Source organism: Puma concolor, chromosome B2 (genome assembly GCF_028749965.1).
Source record: "Puma concolor isolate L17-30 chromosome B2, mPumCon1.1.hap2, whole genome shotgun sequence".
NCBI lineage: Eukaryota > Metazoa > Chordata > Mammalia > Carnivora > Felidae > Puma > Puma concolor.
The window spans coordinates 32,435,713-32,460,776 of NC_141671.1; the positions used below are offsets into that span (position 1 = coordinate 32,435,713).

The 25,064-nt window shown below is 42.4% G+C and overlaps 2 protein-coding genes and 1 pseudogene across 2 annotated transcripts in view; 1 reads left to right on the forward strand and 2 right to left on the reverse strand.

The window, feature by feature from the left end:
• Positions 1-304: 304 nt before the first annotated feature.
• On the reverse strand, positions 305-11,105 carry LOC147580874 (DLA class II histocompatibility antigen, DR-1 beta chain-like). Its single transcript, XM_086706541.1, has 6 exons — positions 10,926-11,105; positions 5,786-6,055; positions 2,295-2,576; positions 1,436-1,546; positions 960-983; positions 305-658 (listed from the first exon to the last, which is right to left on the reverse strand). Exons 1-6 carry the CDS (start codon positions 11,023-11,025, stop codon positions 645-647), a joined length of 801 nt encoding a protein of 266 aa, XP_086562667.1. The 5' UTR covers positions 11,026-11,105; the 3' UTR covers positions 305-644.
• The window catches only part of LOC147580875 (DLA class II histocompatibility antigen, DR-1 beta chain), a 77,873-nt gene continuing 53,113 nt past the window's right edge, over positions 305-25,064 (reverse strand). Inside the window, exon 7 of the transcript XR_015251142.1 lies at positions 305-348. The gene's annotated coding sequence lies outside the window, so the exon portion shown is untranslated. The remainder of the gene's footprint in view (positions 349-25,064) is intronic.
• On the forward strand, positions 18,611-19,452 carry LOC112862860 (large ribosomal subunit protein eL8 pseudogene; annotated as a pseudogene).

The following is a 25,064-nucleotide window of genomic DNA, read 5'->3' on the forward strand; positions in this document are numbered from 1 at the left end:
TTTCTGATATTTTTTGTCCCCTCTTTTGTGCAAAGGGACTTCTGGTTTGTCTTTGAGAACACACAGGTGTAAGACACCAGCATCATATGGGCCATGAAGCTCCATTTCCTAGCTCCTGAAAACACGCCTAATTACAGAATGGAAAAAGACCAAGTAAAAAAGGACATGATGCAAAGATACCTTCCAGATCCACATCTGACCCAAATTCTGGAATATAAATAAAAACCAATATTGTACTTTGTTGCAATCCTCCCTTTCTCCCTTTTTTTCGCTACTTCTTTTCCTTGAAACTATATGCAACGGATGATTGTCACTCCATGTTTATTTGAGAAAAGCTGATAAAGACACCTGAACAGAGGTGAGTTCCAATGTAAAGGAGGCATTAAGGGCTGAATACACAGGGAGCTGGGAGAGAATGAAGATAAGGAACTGCAGTCAGTACTGGGGCTTCCCGGTCAAGGGTCAAGGACGGGGTGGAGGGAGCCATCAGGGAGGACAGGTTCTGCACAGTCACTGAACCCAGGGCAAACCAAATCCTGAGAAAGCACTGTGTTTGTGGAAGAATACGAGCCAAACAGGAAATGTTTTCACTGTGTGAAGAAGCCTGAAAAGAAGGTTCTTCCTGGAGTGTCAGCATCTCCACTTCAGCTCAGGAGTCCTGCAGAAGACAGAGCAGAGTGTTGTTCCCAGACCCACCTCCACAAGCAGCTTCCTCTCCCCTCTCTCAGGGCCTCGTGTTAAAGCACTACAGTAAGAAGAAGAACATATTCTTTCTTAAGTATCCTTGATCTAAAGCTATTTGCAGTGCAGGCCTTTTAGTAAGTGGAGAGAAGAAGCTTCAGTTAACTGCCTGAGCAGAAGTCAGATCCAAAGTCTTTGACATTGTTTCTGTCTTTTCATCTCCACCATCTGTTCCAGGATAATCAACTCTATCTCTAAAGAGGGTCAAAGAGCATTACCTGTTGGCTGAAGTCCAGAGTGTCCTGGGAAAGAAAAGGGACAACATACACTTAACAGAGACACAGGTAAATCTGTCCCCACATACAAGGTCCCAACCCCAGACCCACCTACCACCACAACCCACATCGCATGATGCCAGTGGGATCAGAAAGGGAGAGATGTGACCCGGGAAGTTTCTATCACACCAATCTACTGTGGCTTCATTAGCTTTCATAGCTCTTCCTGATTTGGCCCAGGACCCCAACCCAAGATATCTGTCTTGTTAACCTCTTTCTTGTCTCTACAACCCATAATCTCTTATGCTGAAACACAGTAACCATGGACCCTTGCTGTCTGGATTTCTAGGAAATCTGAGGGCAAAGGGAGAAGGAAAGGCTTTACAAAGCCACTGGTCTACAGAGAGTTTATGCGATCAAAGCTGTATTTCTCTCCCACAAGGTCTATAGGGAGGCCCAGCTACCAACAGGTGCCTTACCTTTCTGATTCCGGAAGTAGATGAACAGCCCCACCACCAGGAAGAGCAGACCCAGAACAAAGCCCCCGATTCCACTCAGCATCTTGCTCTGTGCAGATTCAGACTGAGCCCCTGAGAGAAGAAGCAGTTTTAGTGATTTTACTCCAAATCCAACTTCTCTGACAGACACTCTAGGATTGAGAACTTCGAGAATGAGGAATGTGGCCTGCCCTGGAAGAAGGAGAATAAGTGGCAATTTCTAGGGGAAAAATATTTTTTTAAAAAATCCCATTGCATAGATACAAGGTTTGGGTATTGAACTTTTTAAACATCACAGCTTTGACAAATCCACTACTTCAACATCTATGGATGAGGAGCCTGAGACTCCATGAAGTCAAGTGCTTGTGCAGGGTGACAGAGCTAATAAAAGGCAGTGCCAGGACTGGATTCCCCTCCTGTCAGAAGGACCCTATACAAAAGAGGATGTGCTTCTTCCTGGATCACAACGAACAACACACAGCAATGGTGCCAGAAGCACAAACTCAGCCCGAGGCAGGGGACTAGTGCCCAGCATCACAGGAGAACCACTGCCCGTGAGCCATGGAAAGTCTCAAAACATGGACAACCTCGTTTCTGCAGCCAGGCATAACTACCTCCCCAAGGGTTGTAGGGTCTGGACGCACAATCACAGAATATCTATAACCTATCAGAGGATTCTACCACAGGATATCACTTGGCTCATCCCAGTGACCTGTGCTAAAGAGAAGAGAACATGGAACAAATGAAAATATGGTGAAAGGAGAGAGAACCCTGGCACTCAGGGAAAGCAAAGTCCCCTCCTTGGTGGGCAAAGAACTTATGGGATCAGAAAGCTTCTCACTCCACTCCACGGTGAGAGGGCTCGTGCGACTTGGATGCTCCACGTGGCAGGTGTAGACCTCTCCACTCTGAGGAACTGTTTCCAGCATCACCAGGGTCTGGAAGGTCCAGTCTCCATTACGGATCAGGCCTGTGGACACGACCCCAGTCTCCTCCTCCTGGCCGTTCCGGAACCACTTGACCTCAATGTGGCCTGGATAGAAACCATTCACGGAGCAGACCAGGAGGTTGTGGTGCTGCAGGGGCTGCGTCTTCGAGGGGAACACGGTCACTGTCGGCTCAACTAGAAGACAAGTGGTAGCGGGACTAAGTGAGGACGACAGAGTGAGTCTCCCTGGCTGGCTGCCCTCCTGCCTCCGGTCTCTGGTCCCAGGCTGCATCTCGTGCAGGCCTCCCTCAAAGCTGGCCAAGTGGCCCAGTACCAGCCAGTCTCATGGGTCTTGAATTCAATCCTGACAGTACGGGTCCATTAAGTTTGAGACATGTTGAGGAAATTTGTGGGGTTTGTTTTTCATAGTGTGAGGTAGTTATTCCTTGCGGAATTGAAGTGTTTACACATTTTGCAAGGGATATAGGGTCTCAATTAAAAGCATGATTTCTGGAGCAGGCTGACTGAGCTCAAATATAGGCTCTGCTCCTTACTGATTGATCCTAGAAGAATATTACATTCCTCTGCACCCCAGCTTTTTCCTCTATCGAAGGAGATAGTAATACTTACCTCTTACAGTTCTGTGAGGATTAATGCACTTTAATTACAGAGAAAATATTATTTAAAGCAGTCTGGGTAAATTGGAGAACAGCTTGAGGTTGATGGGGAAATAAAGTATGAAACCCTGGAAATGTTCCATTCACACCTTACAACACCACACAAATGGTTCTCCCCCAGAAGCAGGAAAGACAGAGGTGATACTCTAGCCTATTTGTTTAATTGCAAGAACAGTGTGAGTCCTGAAAGAGAGGGAAAGGAACAAGGAAACTCATTGATTTTAAAAAGTTCTCATTGGGGCGCCTGGGTGGCGCAGTCGGTTAAGCGTCCGACTTCAGCCAGGTCACGATCTCGCGGTCCGTGAGTTCAAGCTCCCCGTCAGGCTCTAGGCTGATGGCTCGGAGCCTGGAGCCTGTTTCCGATTCTGTGTCTCCCTCTCTCTCTGCCCCTCCCCCGTTCATGCTCTGTCTCTCTCTGTCCCCCAAAAAATAAACGTTGAAAAAAAAAAAGTTCTCATAATTGCACTCAGATGATCACTTCCTCTGTGCCGTATAAAAAATTACTGTTATTGGAATTGTTATACCTTTATAATTGTCTCCCTTTGAAAGCTGACATTTGAGGGGCGCCTGGGTGGCGCAGTCGGTTAAGCGTCCGACTTCAGCCAGGTCACGATCTCGCGGTCCGTGAGTTCGAGCCCCGCGTCAGGCTCTGGGCTGATGGCTCAGAGCCTGGAGCCTGTTTCCGATTCTGTGTCTCCCTCTCTCTCTGCCCCTCCCCCGTTCATGCTCTGTCTCTCTCTGTCTCAAAAATAAATAAACGTTGAAAAAAAAAATTAAAAAAAAAAAAAAAAAAAGAAAGCTGACATTTGAGTTCAGGGAAGAGACTGAGACTATTTAACGGGTATCCTTAGTGCAGAGACAATCCCTTACACTACTAGCCTCAATAAATACTGTTTTTAAGAAAGGAAATATATGGTGAAACCATTTTTACAATATCGTAAAATGGTAGATTCAAGATTGATGACAAAGCTTTGCTAACAATTTTTGTAGCATATTTCATTAAATATAAATGTTTACATTCCTAGCATGAAAAGTAATAAACAGTGTCAAAATATAAGCCACAGACTAGAGAAAATGCTGAATCGACTATCAGCAAAGCATTAATAATCTTATGCATAGAAAACACCTAAAATCACTGAGAAATATACCAGAATCCCCGAGATAATAGTAGATAATTTTTACATCAGTAACAACAATTAGCCAATAGATATGTAAAAAAAAAAAAAAAAAAAAAAATCCAAGGACCTTAAAATCAAAGGAATATACATTAAAAATAAAAAAAGATATAAAATTTCAACCGAGTATTTGCAATATTGGGAAAAAAAGATCTAACAAAGGGGAACATGAGGTGAATTGTTACAACTATATAAAGAAATAATATGCAACTCCTTAAATACTTTCACCATTATAAAAACAGTAATATCAATACCTTTAGTAACAAAATTATAAATAAGATACCTGGTTTCACAATCATTTCAAGAACGTAAGAATACATAGTTTAAGAGAACGAAGAGCGGGAAGTTGAGATCTAAAAGAAGCCCCAGAAATATCAGGAGGGTTTGGGGAGCCTGGGTGGCTCAGTCAGTTAAGGGTCCCACTTGGCTCAGGTCATGATCTGGCAGTTTGTGAGTTCCAGTCCCGGGGCAGGCTCTGGGCGACAGCTCAGAACCTGGAGCCTCCTTGGGATTCTGTATCTCCCTCTCTCTCTCTGCTCCTCCCCTGCTTGCACTTTTTCTATCTCACCCTCTGCTCTTCCCCCATTCCCACTCTGTCTTACTGGATCTCCTTCTCAAAAATTAACATTAAAAAAAATAGAAATGTCAGAGGGACCTCAGAAGTCCCCCCAATTCTTCAACGGTTAGTCTGGCCATTTTTCTCACTGCAGTGGTAGCACATACAGACACAGGCACACGTATTTCAGGGGCTTCAGAAAAAGAAGGGTGAGTGTCAGGGACAGAAGGTGACCGGCCTCCTCACATCTCCCCAGTCTCTTAACCCTCCCCTCCCCTCCCCTCCCCTACACCTTCACCCCAACCAGGACACTCTCCACTTCCCTCCCCAGGTCTCCAACCACCTGCCCAGTGTGCCCTCAGGCTGGAGCTCCTGAGCCCCCCTCACCTCTGCCTCAGGGGCCACCAAGGATGCCCGATGTCCCCTCCTGTTGCCTCCCCCACACCCACTCTCTCCACATGCACCACCCCCCCTTCCCACACACTCATTCTCTGTCCCCCTCACTTCACAGGGCACCCCTCCCACACTGTCCCCACAGCCACACAAGGACACAACCATGCTGTCCCCACAGTCACTCATGGACACAACCACGCCTTCCCCACAGTCACACACGGACTCACCACACTGTCCCCTCAGTCACACACGGACTCACCACACTGTCCCCATAGTCACACATGGACGCAATCACACTGTCCCCACGGTCACAACCATATGGTCCTCACAGTCACACAGAGACTCAGCCACACTGTCCCCAGTCACACATGGACACAACCATGCCTTCCCCACAGTCACAAAACATGGTCCCCACAGCCACACAAGGACACACCACACTGTCCCTACCCCACAGACAGCACACCCTCCCTGACGTCGCACTCTCGCAGGGATCCCCGTGACGTGCACTTGCTCAACACCCTTGTAGGCTCACTGGGACCCAGTCTCTGTCTCACAGTCGCACAAGCGCAGCCCCGGCCGCCCCAGCCCCCCTGCCCCGCTCACCTCGCCGCTGCACCGTGAAGCTCTCACCAACACCGTAGTTATGTCTGCAGACCGTGTCCACCTCGGCGCGCTTCTGCTCCATGAAGTCCTTCAGCCCGTTCCAGTACTTGGCGTCAGGCCGCCCCAGCTCCGTCACCGCCCGGAACTCCCCCACTTCGTTGTCAAAGCGAGCTAACTCCTCCCGGTTATAGAAATATCTGACCAGGTATCGCACCCGCTCCGTCCCGTTGGGATAATGACACTCAAACTTCCACATGGTTAAGAAATGTGCTGTGGGGACAGGGCGACCCGGTCACCTGTGGGCTCCTGGAAGACACTGACGCCGCCAACCCTCGGGGCCCCACCCGCACCCCCAAACCATCAGCACCCACGGCTCTTCTCTCCTCTGCCGGCAGGGGCAGAGGGAGGCAGGGAGGTGACCCCTCTCCTGGGAGCCACTCAGGGTCACTGGGTTCCGGGCTCAGAGGCGGACCTCCCAGCCTGAGGATTTGCCCCTCACTGCCTCCTCCTGGATGCCTCCTCCCTACAGACACCCACCTCCCTCTTGGCCTCCCACAGCCCTGTCCTGGCCTCACACACGTCCCACCTGCGTCCCCCTCCCACACCCCCACCCAACACTTGGTCTGGGCTGAGTGGCTCAGGCGCCTGTCACCCCTGCGAACCCAGAGAAGGGAAACACCCCCACATCCCCTCCACTCTGGGGTTAAAATTTATGGAAAGTGATGGACAAAACCCAGCCAGGCAGGACTTTATTTACCTGGGGGGAGAAATGTCACAAGACAAGCCTGCAGTTCTAGAGCAGAGGATAACTGGATGGCACCTTAGGGCGCCAGACAGGTGGTCTCAAGGGGGATGTTTAGGATGTGACAGGAAAGAGTAACTAGATGTGAACTAGAGGGCGTGTGTGTGTTTGATAATTCAGGGAAAGGTAATACAATGTGCAAAATCTTGAAAGAATTGATGAACTTCCTCAACAAAATGGAAAAAGGGAGTTCACTGAAGCACAATGGGACAAAGGAAGGCAAAAGGTTAGACTGGAGAAATCACGTGGAGCTGGCAGTAAAAGCCTTACAGGTGATGTTGGGAGTTTGACTTCATACTTCACATAATGGGAAACTACTGAAGAGTTTTAAGGACATTAAAACCATGACTGCACTACAGTTCCTCAAGTCCTTACCTGGAATTTCCAAACTCCAGAAACCTAGGAAACCAGATCTTTTTACAAGTTTTGATGCCAAACTCTTTTGCCAAATCTACCCTGATGAGGTAAAGGGTCAAACATGTCAGACCTCTTATTGGTCAGTCAGTCACATGGGCTTCTGGAGTTTCAATATATAAACACACACATCATAATATATGTACATACATGCATATACATACATAAATATACACACATATACATACATGACACATATACATACATGTATGTATATATTTTGATGTTTTATTTTCTGTTTAATTGAACTAAGAAAAATTTTTTATTCAAGTGGAATTGACATGAACATTTTAAAAATAGTTTAAAAATACTTGTGCCTTTAAAAATGAGACAAATAAAAGGAGTTTTTGACATTATCAACCGAACAGAATGTAGCATTACTGCACAAGTTTGATACATTTTACAGAAAAATACTTGTGGCGGTCACAATTGATGACTCATAAGGCAAGCTGTCGAAAGTTAACAGAGATGCTGATGATCAAGAAATCATGAAATCTTATAAAACATTGCACAAGGCAAAGAATAAAAGATGAAGATCTCGAGCTTGCATTGACTGAGTGGACTCAGCGAGAAAGTGTTCAATCTATGAACTGTTGATCTTATTATTTTTTGTAATAAAATAAGCTAAACTACACCGCAAAGACCTGAATTGGAAGGTGAGTGTGTGTATAAAGGGTAAGTCTAGAGGTTTTAGAAGCAGCAGAGTATAAACCGGTGTTTCCAACATCAGTACTCTTGACATTTTGGACGAGATATTTTTTGTGGGAAGCCTGTTCTGTACGTTGTAGATTGTTTACTAGCATCATTAGCCTCTACCTAGCAGATGTCAGAAAAAAGCCCCAAGTGACTACCAAAAGTGGCTCCAGACATTGCCAAATGTCCCCTGAAGTCCCCATACAAGAACGACTGTTACACCACTTGAAAAATCTGTGGTAAAAAAGCCAATGTTAATTCTATGTCAGCTGAGAATTACATTGAAAAATTTGCCAATATTATATCTGGTAAAAAAAAAAAAAAAAACAACAAAACCTTTGATACTGAACAAATTTATTTTTCTGGAAAAATGGCTCTTCACTGAGACCAGATTCTGAAAAAAAAAAAAAATTCATATTGCCTAACAAGAGAGTATCAAAAGTTACTATGAATTCCAACCAAAAGATGATTGCTCTTGGGTGTGCTAATGCTTCAGGCTTACCCAAATCAAAGTGGGCAGACACTGGAAAAAGCCAAAATCCAGGATGCCTGAAAGGGACAAATATTTTACTTGTGCATTAGTTTTCAAAAAAGATAATATGGATAACCAGATACATATTTTATTTGGTTCAAAACCACTTTGTATCAATGGGCTTCGTTCATGAGAGGCAAGCTGGACTGGGAGAAACCTGGAAGTTAATTGTCCCTGTATAATTGTTCCACATACTGTACTCCTCAAATTCTTATAAAAATTAAAGCTTTGGCTTCTAATTCTCCCCCTGCCCCACCACCAAGTATGACGTCTATGTTGCAATCTTTGAACAAGGAATTTTCTCATCCCATGAAGATCAAGTATAAAAACTTTTAAACTCTGTTCTTGATGCAGTTTACAGAGGCCTATGAATCCACATCTTCTGAAATAAGTTAATGGCTAGTGTTATGACAAAGCTAATGTTTAATAAACCAACCTGAAAAACTGCCTAGCAAGACTTTGGGCTACATCTGAGTTTGCAAATGAACTACCAGTTGAAGACATGAAAACTGTCATGTGATGAATGAGAAAATATTATATGACACTTCGATGTATGTAAAAGTTTATCTAAATAAGTCCAAGGAATAAGATGTACACTTGAGATGAGCACCAGGTAGCGTATAGAAGTGTGGAATCACTACACTGTACATCTGAAACTAACATTACGCTGTATGCTAACCAAATGGAAGGTAAATAATAACTTTAAAAGATATTCTCTGCCTAAATGTATACCTATAATCTTAAACAATCAAACAAACAAATAAGTCAAAGGTGCTGATCCAAAAATACTTATCACTGATGAAGGGGTCACACGGGGCATTCCCTGAGTGATGGAAACATGGTAGTGGTGACTGAGAGCACTCCCCAACTTGCTCCCTACACTCCAGCTTCTCCGGCCTTCCTTCTGTCCCTTGCACAGCAAACATCTTCCCGCACTTGACCTTTATCCTATTTTCTCCCCCTACAACACTTGTCCTGTACATCCTTCACTTGCCTGGCTTCTGTCACCAGTCGTATCTCAACTCAATGTCACTTCCTCAGGGAGAACTCCCTACACACTTGAACTGAAGTCAGGTGCATCCAATTCTCTCTGTTTCACAACTAGGAGTATTTTTTTTTTTCAGCATACTTATTGTTGTCAGAATTTTTGTTGTTATTGTTAAATGTTTATCGGGCTTTCTCCTCTGTCATTACATAAAATCCATGATGGTAATGATCTTTAGCCTATTCAAATAGAATTCACTGAGCCCAGAACAGAGCCTAGTACATCATAGCTGCTCAGAGAAATGTCTGTGATACAACGGATAAACACAGGGCTCCGAGAATCAGTCATTGTGAGGATCCTGGAAAGCAAGAAGGGGCTCAAGTCCAACATTCTTTTACTCTGATGATACATTATATCCCCTCCACTTCCTGTGAGAAACTCACACAGACTACCTCCTTCTCCGTCTACTGTTGTAAAAAATATCACAGGTAAGGAAAAGGCAATTTTAAGAAAAAAGAAAAATCTCATTAAGTTTCCGCTCATCCTGTAGATCTGTGAGGGTGCTGAGGTCTCTGCATACACGGGGGATTCACAGTAATGGTGACAGCATGGCTCGGGAAAGAATAGGAACTGGAAGTGGAGGCAACCCAACATGGCTATTAAGGAAAAACAGAAAACATGAGGAATAAACCTATGCCATCTGGGGACATCACCTCAGTGAGCCAATATATTCCCTTGACCTGCATTTTGGCTTTCAGTCCTGTGAAATGTAAACACCTTCACGCTCTCTGTACTCTGCTCAGGGTAGATAGTTGGAACTATATGAAATTCCTGATGTTCACTATTTTTGACTTACAAAGCCATAATTGCATATAATTTATCCTATACTAGTTGAATCCCTATCTGTGGGCTCAGGCCACAGAACAGAAAGATGCAGGAGAAACGGACACCATAGAAAGGTTCAACATAGATTCATAATGAAAAATTAACTTGTGCCATGTTCTCAGAAGATATCTTAAGTTCTTTAAGACTCCAAAGAACATCCCATACGTGTTTCTCATCTAAAATGTCATTTCAAGTACTAAGGATCTCTGCTGTACCTCCAGGGTGAGAGACAGAGATAAAACTAGCCCCAACTTTGGTCAGAGAACCTACAGTCCAGGGATAAAGGCCTTGTAAACTTTGAGGTGCAGGAGAAAGGAAAGGAGATAATGGGAGAGAACCCTTGATACAGCCTCGCATATTACAGAGAGGTACCAACATAACTAATCCTGTGAAGACCTAACACAGGGTCTTCTAGGAGACACCTTTCTAATTCCTTTTGACTCTCTGTCTAATTTTCTGAGAAACTTTCTTATTTTCTAGCATAACTCAACATTATAAAGGGAACTGCTTGATGGGAATTAATTTGAAATCATTATTTCTGAATCTTCTCAAGACCCTGAGGGAATAAAACTCAAACTGGAGAGTTTGGGGAAGAGTTGAGAAGAAATGGCCTCTATATGTGGAGGCCCCTTACACAGCTCTTATAGAGAGGACAAGCATTCAGCCTCCTCTTGTTTTGGATAGAATTGGGGATCTATATGACAAAGGTGGGCCATCATTAAAGAAAATGTCACAATTTTCTAAGGCACATGGCATGGACACAGTGGCAAAACTAATTTTTTTCTTTCCCCCCACTGCATCATAGCTCACCACCCAGGAGTGCACTTACATGAGGTGTCCCTGGCCCAAGCCAGGGGAGGGCTCAGCACCATCAATATCAACATCAGAGCTGTCATCCAGGAGCCTCCCAGGAAACACAGGCACACCATGCTGGAGAACAGAGAGGACAGGGGGCAGGGGAACAGGCAAGTCTCAGTCAGTGAGAACTAAGACCCTCCTTTAGCCCCCTCCTAAATAATACCAACCAAGGAATTTGTTTCTCTGCTCCTGGATTGGGTAATCTAGGTTTGACAACCAATCCGCATCACAGATACTGCATCATCAGTTGCTGGTCAGAGATTCAGTATCAAGAGCCTCTTCTGAAACTCTGATTTCCTTCATTGGAAGGATTATTTTAATTTAGTACCTAAAAGGTTTGATCCAATATATATGTGAAACATTTGACTGGGCCCCTTTGTAAGCCAGCTCTATGCTGAGCAGTGATGTGCACAAAAGTTTGAGTCTTTAGGAGTATTCATGCCTCTCCCGTGAAGACAGAATAGTTTTGACGATAGTTTGTGTGTGTGTTTTAGGAGCTGAGCGAGTGGAGGGAAGATGATTGTTAATCAAAACATCTGGACCTTTTTGCACCATCACATAGTGTAGATTTGGGGAAATTAACCTTGAAATGAAGGCTTTCTGGTACTGCAGACTTTCTGGTACTTGGATACTGATTCTCTGGACTGCTCAAGCAAGGAGCAGCATCCCCTGGTAACTGATGATATGACAGAATTCTAGCTGTTAATTGGAGAGTATTATCTGTATGTCTTTAGAGATAGGGAGATCTCTGATAAACTAAGAGTCATTGGAATTTAGTCATTAACTTACCCTGAGTAAAAGGGTTTTTTTTAAGTTTGTCTGCTGATGCTGTCATTGAGTTTGAGGCACCTCCAAAATATGCAGAGAAAGGGGCTTAGAGAACATGATCTATGTGGAATGGAGGGTCTTGGAAAATCCTTTGTATAGCATTTAACCTAACAAAGTGATAAGGCCACTGTCCAAATCAAAGTATGCAGGGGGCTGAGACATTGATAAAGACCTCAAAGTCAGCCTTTAGCATAAAAGCTCTGCCTTAGAATAATTAATATTTTATGTGAAAATGTGTTCAGTCCATAGCTTTGGATCCCACTCTGATCTCCTCATTTTATTGGGGTTATGTCCCTTTATTATGTACCTTCTCTTGCTTTATGCTGAGGAGACATATAAGAAGCTGGTGCTCATGAATACATTACAGAGCATCCAGGAAAGAAAACACAATGGAAATACTATGAATAACATCCTTTGACGTAACCATATAGTTTTAAGCGTATGTTTCTACTTTTATATAATTATTATGCATTGTATTAACAGAATTGTAATATCTCAGATTCAATAGGATTTTAATTTTTTTTTTCAACGTTTATTTATTTTTGGGACAGAGAGAGACAGAGCATGAACAGGGGAGGGGCAGAGAGAGAGGGAGACACAGAATCAGAAACAGGCTCCAGGCTCTGAGCCATCAGCCCAGAGCCCGACGCGGGACTCGAACTCACGGACCGTGAGATCGTGACCTGGCTGAAGCCGGACGCTTAACCGACTGCGCCACCCAGGCGCCCTCAGATTCAATAGGATTTTAAAGGACAACTATCTACCTAAAGTTCTGCAAAAATTCACAATCTTCCACAGTCTGATAAGCAGCCCATGTTTATGGACTAGTGCCAGAGAACTCACCATGTTGCAATAAATGTGACTAATGTTTACTGAGCAAATTTTGAACATTTTATTTTGTACCCAGAATTGTACAAAGGCTTTTTATACACCATATTTATATTTAACTCTCACATCATGTCAGTGATTTGAGTACCCTTTGTATCCTTTCAGATGCAGAGAATAAAATGATGGGTGTATGTTAAACAACTTTGGCAAGGACACACGGCCAGTAAATGGTGCACTCCATATGGAGCCAAGTTATATGTGAGTCCAGTCTCCAGAAGCCTAGCCATTACATCACACACCACCTCACATTCACTTTCTGAATAGAATGCTCTCCATTGTGTTGAAACTATTCTTATCATGGTTGTGTATAACAATGCAACTACTCTTGTCAAAGAGTGACAGCATTTTATATAAACTGATTAGTTACCGTGTAGTAGTAACTCTAGTTCCTCCAAAAGTAGATGTTCTTTAATCTCCAAGTATTCATGGTCTTTCCAGTTTTTTCTGGTGGCTAATTTCATTTCTCAGAGCCTTGTGGCCTGAAAATATGCATAGCGTTGTGGTCTCAATCTTTCTGTACTTGTTGGGGGCGGATTTGTAACCAGTATGTGATCCATTCTGGAGATTGTTCCATGTGAACTCGAGAAAATGTGCTGCTTAGGATGACATGTTCTGAGTCTATCTGTTGAGTCCATGAAGCCTAGTATGTCACTGAAAGCCATTGGTTCACTGTTGATTTTCTGCTTAGATTTTCTGTCCATTGGGTAAATGGGGTGTTAAAGTTCCTACTATTATGGTATTTTTATGAATGAGTTTCATGTTTATGATTCATTGATTTAAGTATTTGGGTGTTCTCAAGTTAGGGGCATAAATATTTATAATTATTAGATCTTCTTTTTGGATAGATCCCTTAATTATGATATAATGCCCTTCTTCATCTCTTGTTACAGTCTGAGTTTTAAAATATAAATTGTCTGATATAAGTATGGCTACTCGGTTTTCTTTTGACATCCATTAGCATGATAGATGGTTCTCCATCCCCTCACTTTCAGTCTGCAGTTGTCTTTAGGTCTAAAATGAGTCTCTTATAGGCAGCATATCGTTGGGTCTTGTTTTTTGTTTTTGTTTTTTTTTATCCTATCTAATATCCTATATCTTTTGATTGGAGCATTTAGTCCATTTAGTTTGACAGTGATTATTGAAAGATATTAATTAAGTGCCATCATGTTGCCTATAGAGTAGGTGTCTTTGATGTTGTTCTCTGGTCCTTTCTAGTCTTTGTTGCTTTTGGTCATTTTGTTTTGTTTTGCTTTTTCTCCAAAGAGTGCCCTTAAAATTTGTTGCAAAGCTGGTTTAGTGGTCATGAACCCCTTTAGTTTTGGTTTGTCTGGGAAACTCTTTATCTCTCCTTCTATTTTGAATAACAGCCTTGTTGGTAAAGAATCTTGGTTGTGTATTTTTCCAATACAGCAAGTTGAATATATCCTGCCACTCCCTTCTGGCCTTCCAAGTCTCTGTGGACAGATCTGCTGTGAACCTGATCTTTCTTCCCTTGTAGGATAGGGACTTTCTTCCCATGCTGCTTTCAAGATTCTTTCCTTGTCTGTATTTTGTGAATTTGACCATGATATGCTTTACTAATGGTTGGCTTTTGTTGAGTTTAATGAGTTCTCTGTGCTTCTGGGATTTTGATGTCTGTGTACTTCCCCAGGTTAGGAAAGTTTTAAGCTATAACTTGCTCACATAAACCTTCTTCACCTTTTTCTCTCTCTTCATCTTCTGGGATTCCTTTGGTAGGAATATTATTCTGTTGAATAACTCATTGAGTTCTCTAAGTCTTGTATTATGATCTTTTGCATTTTATTTCTTTTTCTGCTTCATTATTTTCCATAATTGTATCCTCTATATCACTGATTTACTGCTCTATTTTGTCCATCGTCCAAGTAGAAGTGGTTCTACACGGGGAAACAGGAAAGACCGAGGTAATTCTCTAGCTCTATGAGCTGAGTCCTAACCACAACACAAGTCCTGAAAGAAAGGCAAAGGAGCAAGGAAACTTATTTTAAAAAGTTCTCGTTGCTACACTCAACTGATGAATCCTTCTTGCGGAACTAAAATATGTCTCGTTGGAATCGTTATCATTTTATTGTGCTTTGCCTTTTATTTATTTTTTTATTATTAAAAATTTTGGATAGTTATTCATTTATTTTGAGAGAGAGAAAAGAATTAGGGAAGGGGCAGAGAGAGAGAGAGAGAGAGAGAGAATCCCAAGCAGGACCCGCACAGAATTCGTTGCAGGGCTCACACCCACAAACCATGAGATCTTGACCTGAGCTGAAACTGAGAGTATGACATTCAACGGACTGAACCACCCAGGTGCCCCCTCTTATTTTCTTTCTTTTTAAGCTGATATTTGAGTTCAGGGCAGGTTCTGAGGCTCATTAATAGGTATCCATATTGCCTGAGACAATCTTGACACTACAGTCTCAATAAATACACTTACTGTTCTTATCAAAGGAGAAATACGGGGCAAACTTTTTTATCATACCATAAAATGGTAGATTTAAGATTCATGAGAAGTCATTGCTAACCATTTGTAGCATATTTCATTAAAGAAAAATGTTTACATTCCTAGCATAAGTAATAAGCAGAATCAACACATAAAGTAGAAACTAGAGAAAATGCTGAATCAAATATCAGCAAAGGAATAAAAATCTTATGCATAGAGAACACCTAAAATCACTGAGAAAAACACCAGGCCACAGAGATAATGGAAAGTATATTATTTCGGAGCTGGAACAACAATTAGTCAATAAATATGTGGAAAAAAGTTCAAGAACCTTAGAAATCAAAGGAATATGAATTATAAATAAAAAACATAAATTTTCAACTGACTCTGTCAACATTCAAAAAAGATCTGAAAACGGAGATGTGATGTGAATTGTTATAACTATAGAAAGAAATCATGTGCAACTCCTTAAATAACCTTATCATTATTTCAAGAACATAAGAATACATACACCAAGAAAAAAGCAACAAGCTGAGACATTAAAGTCTCAGATAGATCAGAGGGGCCTCAGATGTCACCCCAACCTGTCAAAAAATAGTCTGACATTGTTTCTCTCTCAAAGGTCACACACACACACACACACACACACACACACACACAGACATAGGCACAGTTCTTTCAGGGGATTCAGAATTAAGAAGGGTGAGGGGCAGGAAGACAGGGTGACCACATGCTTACAATCACACACGGGCACAACCACACAATCCCCACAGTCACGCACGATCACACCACACTCTCCCCACATCACACATGGACACACCACACTTTTCCTGGAAGCAAGCTCTCATAGGGCCCCTCCTGACTTGTACTGGATCAAGACCTTGCATGCTAGTCCTGGACAGAGTCTCAGTCTCTGTCTTTCTCTCTGTCTCTCACTCTGTCTCCATCTCTCTCGCCCATCCCACACACGCACAAACACACACATGCCCACACACACCCCACCCCTACCAGCCCTGCCGCATTCACCTCGCTCTACACAGTGAAGCTCTCAACAACCCCTTAGTTGTGTCTGCAGAGACTGTCCACTGTGGCCTGCGACCTATCCACGAGGTCCTTGTGCTGGGTCCAGTGCTCAGTGTCAAGCCCCTCCTGCTCTGTCACCACCTCCCCTGCTCTGTACTCCCCCACATCGCTGTCGAAGTGCATGTTCTGTTCCTGGTTAGAGATGTATCTGACCAGGAGCCACACCTTCTCCTCCCACTGGAGTAATGACACTAGGCCTTAAATTGCTACATGTAATGTGCTGTGGGGACAGGGGCGATCTGGTCATCCCGTGGGCTCCTGGAAGACACTGATGGAGATATGCCTCAGGAGCTCCACCCGCACCCCAAAACCACCAGCACCCACGGCTCTTCTCTCCTCTGTGGGCAGGGAATGGGGGAAGGTGACCCCTCTCCTGGGAGCCTGTCGGGATCACTGGGTTCTGGGCTCAGAGGCTGACCTCCCAGCCTGACTGCACCAGGCATTTGCCCCTCACTGCCTCCTCCTGGACACTATCTCCTGACAGACACCCACCTCCCTCTTCTCCTGTCACAGCCCTTTACCTGGGCCTGAAACATGTCCCACCTGCTTACCCCCTCCGCCCCTCCAAACCAGCACTTGGCCTGGGCTGAGCTGTCTCAGGCCCTGGCCGCACCTGAGAATCCAAAGAGGGGAAACAAATGCATCCCCTCCACTAGGAGAGTTTAAAATTTAGGGAAAGTGATGGACAAACCCCAACCAGGTAAGACTTTACATGGGGGTGAGAAACGTCACGAGACAAGTGTCCACTTCTAGAGCAGAGGATAATTGGATGATTTGAGTTACCTTAGGGTGCCAGAGAGGTGGTCTCAAGAGTGACATTTAGAATGTGACAGGAAGGAGTAAGTAGATGTGAGCTAGAGGGTGTGGGGGGGGGCAGCGGGGCAGGGAGAGAGTCACATTTGAGGTCAAGGTAATGTAGCTGTGCAAAAGCTTGAAAGAATTGGTGAACTTCCTCATGAAACCAGAGGAAAGAGTTTGTTGAGGCACACACAGTGAGAGGGAGGAGAGGGAAGTTTCGACTAGAGAGATCACATGGAGGTGGCACTAAAAGCCTGTGGACGGTGGTAGCATTTGACTTTTATACTCAATTCAATGGGATGTGCCTGAAGACTGTTAGGGAGATTAAAACTATGATTGAAATACAGTTCCTCGGTCCTTTGCCTACATTTCCAAATCCAGAACCCTCAGAAAACCAGATCTTTTTAAAAATTTTGATGTGGAACCTATTTGGCAAATCTAAACTGGTGTGGTAACAGGTCAAACAAGTCAGAGCTCTTATTGGTCACTCAGTGCCATATGCTTCTGTAGTTTCAATATGTATGTAATATATAGAAAGATATATGTAATACATGTGTGTATATATCTGTACATACATGTGATATACATACATACAGACATATACACACACATATATGTATGTATTTTGATTTTTTTAAGTTTATTTATTTATTTGGAAAGAGACAGAGAGCACAAAGAGGGGGAGAGGCAGAGACAGGGAGAGAGAGAGAATCCCAGACAGGCTCTGCTTTGTCAGTGCAGAAGCCATTGTGGGGTTCGAACCCATGAACAGTGAGATCATGAACTGAGCTGAACCAAGAGTAGGACTGCTTAACCAACCAACTGAGCCACCCAGGTGCCCTGATATTTTTGTTTTATGTTTAATAGAACTCAGGGAAAAATTTTATTCAAGTATAATTAACAAGAAAAACTTAGAACTAGGGAAAAAATACCTCTGTGTTAAAAGTGAGACATACAAAAGAGAGCATCTGATATTATCAATAGAATAGAATATAGAATTATGGAGAAAGTTTGACACATTTTCCTGAAAATGTCCTATGGCAGTCACAATTTATGACTTATAAAGAAAAACAAGTTGTTGAAAATTATCAGAGATGCTGATAATCAAGATATCATGAAACATTGAAAAACATTGCATAAGGGAAAAAATAAAAACTAAAGTTCCTGGCTTACATTAATGAACGGGCTCAACAAGAAATTGGTGAATTTATACAACTTTCTAGTTTCTTATTTTTGTATTTACACAAACTAAAACTCAAAGACTTGAGTTGCAAGGTGAGTCAGTACATGAATTGTGAGTCTAGAATTTTTAGAAGCAACCCAGTATAAACCAGTGTTTTCAAACTCAGCACTGTTAACATTTGGGGGGCTTGTTTGTTTGTTTGTTTGAAACCGTACCCAGTATATTTTCCAACCACAACAGTACAAAACTACTGATCAACAATAAAACAAACCTGGAAAATTTACAATGTAAACACTCAGTATTTCTTTGTAAATATTAAACAACGCACTACTGCACAAGCAACTCGCCAAATGAGAAATCAAACAGGAAACCAAAATATGTCTCAAAACAAAAGAAAAACTAAACACAAGTGCAATTTATGCTATCAATGTTTGTATTAAGGAAAAAAGTTCAGGTCTCTCCTCCAGCCATCCACGCTGTTACAGGAAAGGAGGCTAAGGGGAAAAAAGTGGCCCCAGGCCCTGCTGTCGTGAAGAAGCAGAGGCCAAGAAGGTGGACAAGACAAGGCCCAAGAATTTTGTCATCAGACAGGAAATGCAGCCTAAAAGGGATCTCATTCATTGTGTCAAATGGCCTCACTACATCCAGCTGCAGCAGCAAAGGCATATTCTCCATAAACGCCTACAAGTGCCTCCCATGATTAACCAGTTCACCCAGACTTTGGACCACCAAACAACCACTCCACTGCTGAAGCTGGCCCACAAATACAGACCAGAGACAAAGAAAGTGAAGAAGCAGAGATTCTTGACCCAGGCTGAGAAGAAAGCTGCTGGCAAAGGGGATGTCCCCACTGAGAGGCTGCCTGTCCTTTGCGGTGGGCTTAATAGTGTCACCACCTTGGTGGAAAAACAAGAAGGCTCTGCTGGTAGTGATTGCATGTGATGTGGATCCCATAAAGCTGGTTGACTTCCTGCATGCCCTGTGTCATAAAGTTTGGGTTCCCTGCTGCACTACTGTTCTTCAAGGAGAAGGCCAGGCTGGGGCATCAGGTCCACAGGAAGACCTGCACCACTGTTGCCTTCACACAGGTTAAGTTGGGAGACAAAGGAGCTCTGGTTCAGCTGATGGAAGCAATCAGGACCAATACAATGACAGGTATGCTGATATCTGCCATCACTGGGGAGGCAACATCCTGGGTCCAAAGCCAGTAGCTCACATTGCAAGGTGGAAAATGCAAAGGCTAAAATACTGATCACCAAACTGGGCTAAGTGTGCACTGTATAAAAATTTTTTTATATTTATTTATATTTTTGAGAGACAGAGAGAGACTGTGAGGGGGAGAGAGGTAGAGAGAAGGAGATACAGAATCTGAAGCAGGCTCCAGAGACTTTGCAAGCTGTCAGCACAGAGTCCAACATGGGGCTGGAACCCACGAACCGTGAAATCATGACCTGAGCTGAAGTCTGGCTCTCAACCAACGGAGCCACCCAGGTGCCTTAAGTGTGCACTGCTTAAAAAATGTTCTTTTCTAGCCTGTATTGAAAGAAAGAAAGAAAGAAAGAAAGAAAGAAAGAAAGAAAGAAGAAAGAGAGAGAGAAAGAGAAAGAAAAGAAAGAAAGAAAGAAAGAGAAAGAAAGAACAGAAGAAAGAGGAAAGAAAGAAAGAAAGAAAGAAAGAAAGAAAGAAAGAAAGAAAGAAAGAAAGAAAAAGGAAGGAAGGAAGGAAGGAAGGAAGAAAAGAGGGGCACCTAGGTGGCTCAGTCAATGAAGCGTTCGACTTCGGCTCAGGTCATGATTTCATGGTTTGTGGGTTGAAGCCCTGCGTCCGGCTATGTGCTGACAACTCAGAGCCTGAAGCCAGCTTCGGATTCTGTGTCTCCCTCTCCCTCCCCTCCCCCACTTATGCTGTGTCTCTCTCCCTCTCTCTCAAAAATAAAGGAACACCACAAGGAACTCGAAAAAGAAGAAACATGGGGAAATTTAGTAGAGGAAGGAAAAAACAAAGAAAAATCAGAAATAGAGACCAGAATACATAATAACTTAACATTGAAAATAATGACTGGATTTTCAGAAAAAAAAAAAAAAACAACAACAAAACAAAATTAACAATGCTCTAACTACATCAACTAAGAAAAAAAAAAAAGAGGAGAAGACTCAAAACCAAAATGACAAATGTAATAGAACACCATATAATTAATCAATAGCTGTTGACATTTTGGAGAAGTTAATTCGTGTAGGAAGGCTATTGTGCACATGGTAGGATGTCTATCAACATCGCTAGCCTCTACCCACTAGATATTAGATGAAACCCCAGCTATGAAAACCAACAAATGTCTCCAGACATTGACAAATTCCCCAGTGAGGGGTGTGTCCCTGAGGAAGAACCATTGTTATAACATCTGAATGTATGTGGTGAAAAGGTGCCGTTAACAGTGAAGTAACTATTACATTGAAAAATTTGCCAATATCATATCTGATAAAAACTTTATACTGAGGAAATGTATTTTGCTGGAAACTATCTCAGTACTAGGACCAGATTCCTAAAAAACATTCGTACTGCCTAATAAGAGAGTGTCAAAAGCTGCTATTAATTCGAACCAAAAGATGACTGCTCTTGGCTGTGCTAATGCTTCAGGTTCACCCAAAACCAAGAGGGCAGTGATTGGGAAAAAAATGCAGGATGTCTGAACGTTGTATTTTACCCGTGTGTATTTTCTAAAAAGAAAATATGGATAACCAGATATATATTTTCTAACTGGCTCAGTCACCACTTTGTATCAGTGACTTACATTGCTGACAGGCAAGCTGGACTGTGAGAAAGCTGTAGTGTTCTATCCCTGGAGAGTTGTTCCTCATATTTCTCCTCCGAATGTGTTATGAATTTGGCTTTGAATTTCCCCCAGTGTGACATCTGGGTTGAAATCTTATGACCAAGGAATTTTTGTCTCATCATAGCAGGTATAAATGCTTATTTTTAAATGTTTGTTTGTTTGCTTGCTTGCTTGTTTATTTTTGAGAGAGAGAGAACATGCAGGAGAGGGGGAGAGAGAGAGGGAGACCGAGAATTGCAAGCAGGCTCTGCACTATCAGCACAGAGCCTCACATGGGGCTCGAACTCATGAACCCTCAGATCATGACCGTGCCAAAATCAAGTCACACACTTGACCAACTGAGCTACACAGTCACCCCAGGAGTAAAGAATTTTTAAATTCCATTCTACTACTGGTCACAAAGAGAAGCCTACAAATCCACAGCTTTCTGAAATAATCAGTTATAGTACCTGTTATGAAGCTAAGAATTAATCAACTTTAACAAATGTTTGGCACAGACTTGGGGCTATGTTCATGTTTGCATGAACTAGGAGACGAAGATTTTTAAAACTATCAGGTTGTTAATGAAAAGGAATTCATATCAAACTTCAACATAAGTAAAGGTTTATCAGATAAAAATCTAAATAAGTAAAAGCTCACTGAGCCCCACAAAGTACTGAGCGCCGACAATGAGGCCACATGGGGCATTTCCTGAGTGATGGAAACATGCTAGTGGTGACTGAGAGCAGTCCCCCACTTGCTCCCTACACTCCAGCGTCTCCAGCCTTCCTTCTGTCCCTTACACTCAGCAAACATCTTGCCACAGTTTGGCCTTTATCCTGTTCTCTCTCCCTACAACACTTGTCGCTTAGATCCTTCACATGGCTGGCTTCTTTTCAGTAGTCACGTCTCAACTCAATGTTCACTTTGGTGGCTAGAGCTCCCTACACACTTGACCTAAAGTCAGGTGAATCCAATTCTCTCTGTCACAATACACTTTTAAGGAATACTTATTGCTCTCTGAAATTTCTTTGTTAAATGTTTATTAAATTTTCTACTCTGTTATTAGGTAAGTTCTTAATGACTTTGATAATAGGGGACTATTTATGTTGAAGTATAATTAACATACAGTGTTATATTAGTTTCAGTTGTATGATATAATCATTTCACCATTCTATATGTTACCCAGTGCTCATCACAATAAGTGTGCTCTTAACCCCCTTAATCTATTTACCAATCCCCCCAACCTCTCCCCTCTGGCAACCACCAGTTTCTCCTCTGTATTAAAAGTCTGTCTTTTTGTTTGTCTCATTTTTAATTTGTTGGGTCATTTGTTTGGTTCTTAATTCCATGTATGGTGAAATTATACAGTATTTGTCTTTCTGTGCCTGACCAATTTCACATTTCATTTCTTATTGCTTTTGATTAATATTTGCTTGATATATCATTTTCCATGTTTTTGCTTTCCTCTACCTATATTGTTGCAAGAGTAGTAATTTCTTGTAGACATTAAAGAGTGGGTCAGGGTGCCTGGGTGGCTCAGTCAGTTAAGCATCTGATTCTTGATTTTGGCTCAGGTTAGGAACTCCTGATTCCTGAGATCAGGCCCTGCTTTAGGGCCTGCTTGGGATTTTCTCTCCTTCTCTCTCTCCTCTCCCCCACTTACTTGCATGCTCTCTCTCTCTCAATATAAACAAATAAACGTTAAAAATAAATAAATAAATAAATAAATAAATAAATAAATAAATAGTGGGTCATTCTTTAACAATCTGTTAGTCTTTAAATTATTGAGTTAATGGGGCGCCTGCGTGGCGCAGTCGGTTAAGCATCCGACTTCAGCCAGGTCACGATCTCGCGGTCCGTGAGTTCGAGCCCCGCGTCGGGCTCTGGGCTGATGGCTCAGAGCCTGGAGCCTGTTTCCGATTCTGTGTCTCCCTCTCTCTCTGCCCCTCCCCCGTTCATGCTCTGTCTCTCTCTGTCCCAAAAATAAATAAACGTTGAAAAAAAAAATTAAAAAAAAAATAAATAAATAAAATAAAATAAATTATTGAGTTAAACATTTGCACTTAGTGTAGTTATTGATATGTAAAACTTTAAGCCTGCCATTTTACTTTTTTTGTGTGGTTTGTTCCTTCTATTTTTGATTTCTATGTTTTCCTTCTTTTCTTTCTCTTTCTTTCTTTCTGTCTTTCTTTTTTCCTTTCTTTCTTTCTTCTTTCTTTCCGTCTTTTTTTCTTTCTTTCTTTTTTTCTTTCTTTCCTAATGAAAAGTATCTTTATTTGTATTTCAAGTAAGGAATATGCTTTCTTTTTTCCGCCTCCTGTGAGTTACTTGAATATTTTTTAATTACATTGATTTATACCTAGTGCTTTTGAATAGCTCTGTATGTATAATTTTTATTGACTGCTCTAGGTCTGATATTTTATGTTCATTACTTACCACAGTTTAATGGTGTCTGCTTTTCACAAATTTTAATGAAGAAGAGACACTTTATCTCCTGTTAAGTCCCTTTACTCTCCCACTTGTAAAACAGTTTCTTTAAATATGTAGCCAATAAACGGTGGGAGTCAGATCAATGTTTTGATTTTTGCAATTGTTGCAGACAATTTCTAAAACTCAAAGAAACAAGGAACATCTTTTATATTTGCCCATGTTTTTCTGTTTGTTGTTCTTGCTTTCCTGTACTTGAGTTCCCTTCTTGTGTCATTTCTTTCCCATTTAAAAAACACTTGCTTAAATCCTTTAGTAGGTGCTGTTGACAAATTCTTTGGGTTTTTCTTCATCTAAAATCTCTTGATTTCCCTTTCATTTCTGAAGGAAATTTTCTCTGGATGTTGAGTTCTGGTTTGACAGCCTTTCAGCACTTTACAAGTGTTGTGCCCCTTCCTTCCAGACTCCATGGTTTCTGATGAGAAATATGCTGTTCTTTGAGCTGTTGTTGCTGGGTAGATGAGGTATCCCTTCTTTTTGACTTCATGATTACTATTTGTCTTTACTTTCAGGAATTTTATTCTGATGTGTCTTGGTGTGTATTTCATTAGGTTTTGACCCTGGAGAATGCCTTTTAGCTGTGCATGTCTCCCTAACTGGCTGTCACAGGTGGGCAATCCTATACAGGAGAAGTCCACTGCTTGATGGCTTTTTTTTTTTTTTTTTTGCATGCTTTACTCTGCAGCGTACTGACTATACAGAGTAATGTCGGGGAATCCTTGCTTAAATGATAATTTCCCAAAGAAACAGCCAGAGTCCTCCTGAATATTGGAGATCACTAAGCAGAACTGGTATGAGGGCCATAGATATATTTTCTTTCTGCTAATGTCCCACCAGAAGAGAGTTCCCTTTAATGGGTTTTAGACTTCAAGTGTGTTTACCGACTCTCAGCATGGATCCAGCTGCTAACTTAAGGTGAAAGGGCTCACATTTTCCTAAAGTCCTATCACATCAATTAAGGGCCAGGACATACCAGTGGCAACTCAGGCGCAAGCAAGGGTTACCAAATAAACATGCCAAGCAATGCCCTTAGAAGGAGAAAAGGCAAAGCTGCCTTACCTGAGCTGTGTGTGGGGGTAGCACTGGTCCTCATGTTCTAACTGGTAAACAGGGACAACCTCCTTCATACAGGCACAGCTCCTCATAAAGGCAAGTGGGGTCAGGGCCTATGGCCCCTCTGCTATTCGCATAACTTGCTGCTGCTGCACATTTTCTCCTGAACCTTACACCATTCCCCATATAAGATCCAAGGATTGGCCACTTTATCAAGTTTCATGGCATCGTGTGGCCAGCTGAGGCCCAAGGAACATCTCTGATTATAAAACATCAACTCTTCAAAATCAAACCTCCCACTCCACTTTGACAGGAGCAGCTTGTATTAGGTCCCTTCACCTTTCAAAAGCAACACAATCCACATGCACCCATTCGACTTTGATTGTTTATGCCATTACACACTAGTGGGCTTCTTTCCACTGGAGAGAACCTCCAAGATTGCCTTATGACTGGCCCAGCAAAACATACAGCAGGTGCTGCCTTTAGTCCGACCAGGCCCAGACTTCTGAGTTTAATCACAGGAAATACT

Coding starts and splice junctions, on each gene's coding strand:
- LOC147580874 (XM_086706541.1), bottom strand. CDS start 11,025: ATGGTGTGCCTGTGTTTCCTGGGAGGCTCCTGGATGACAGCTCTGATG. Junction 2,577..5,785: donor CTTCACGGTGCAGCGGCGAG/GTGAGCGGGGCA, acceptor CTTGTCTTCTAG/TTGAGCCGACAGTGACCGTG. Junction 984..1,435: donor CTACTTCCGGAATCAGAAAG/GTAAGGCACCTG, acceptor TTTCTTTCCCAG/GACACTCTGGACTTCAGCCA.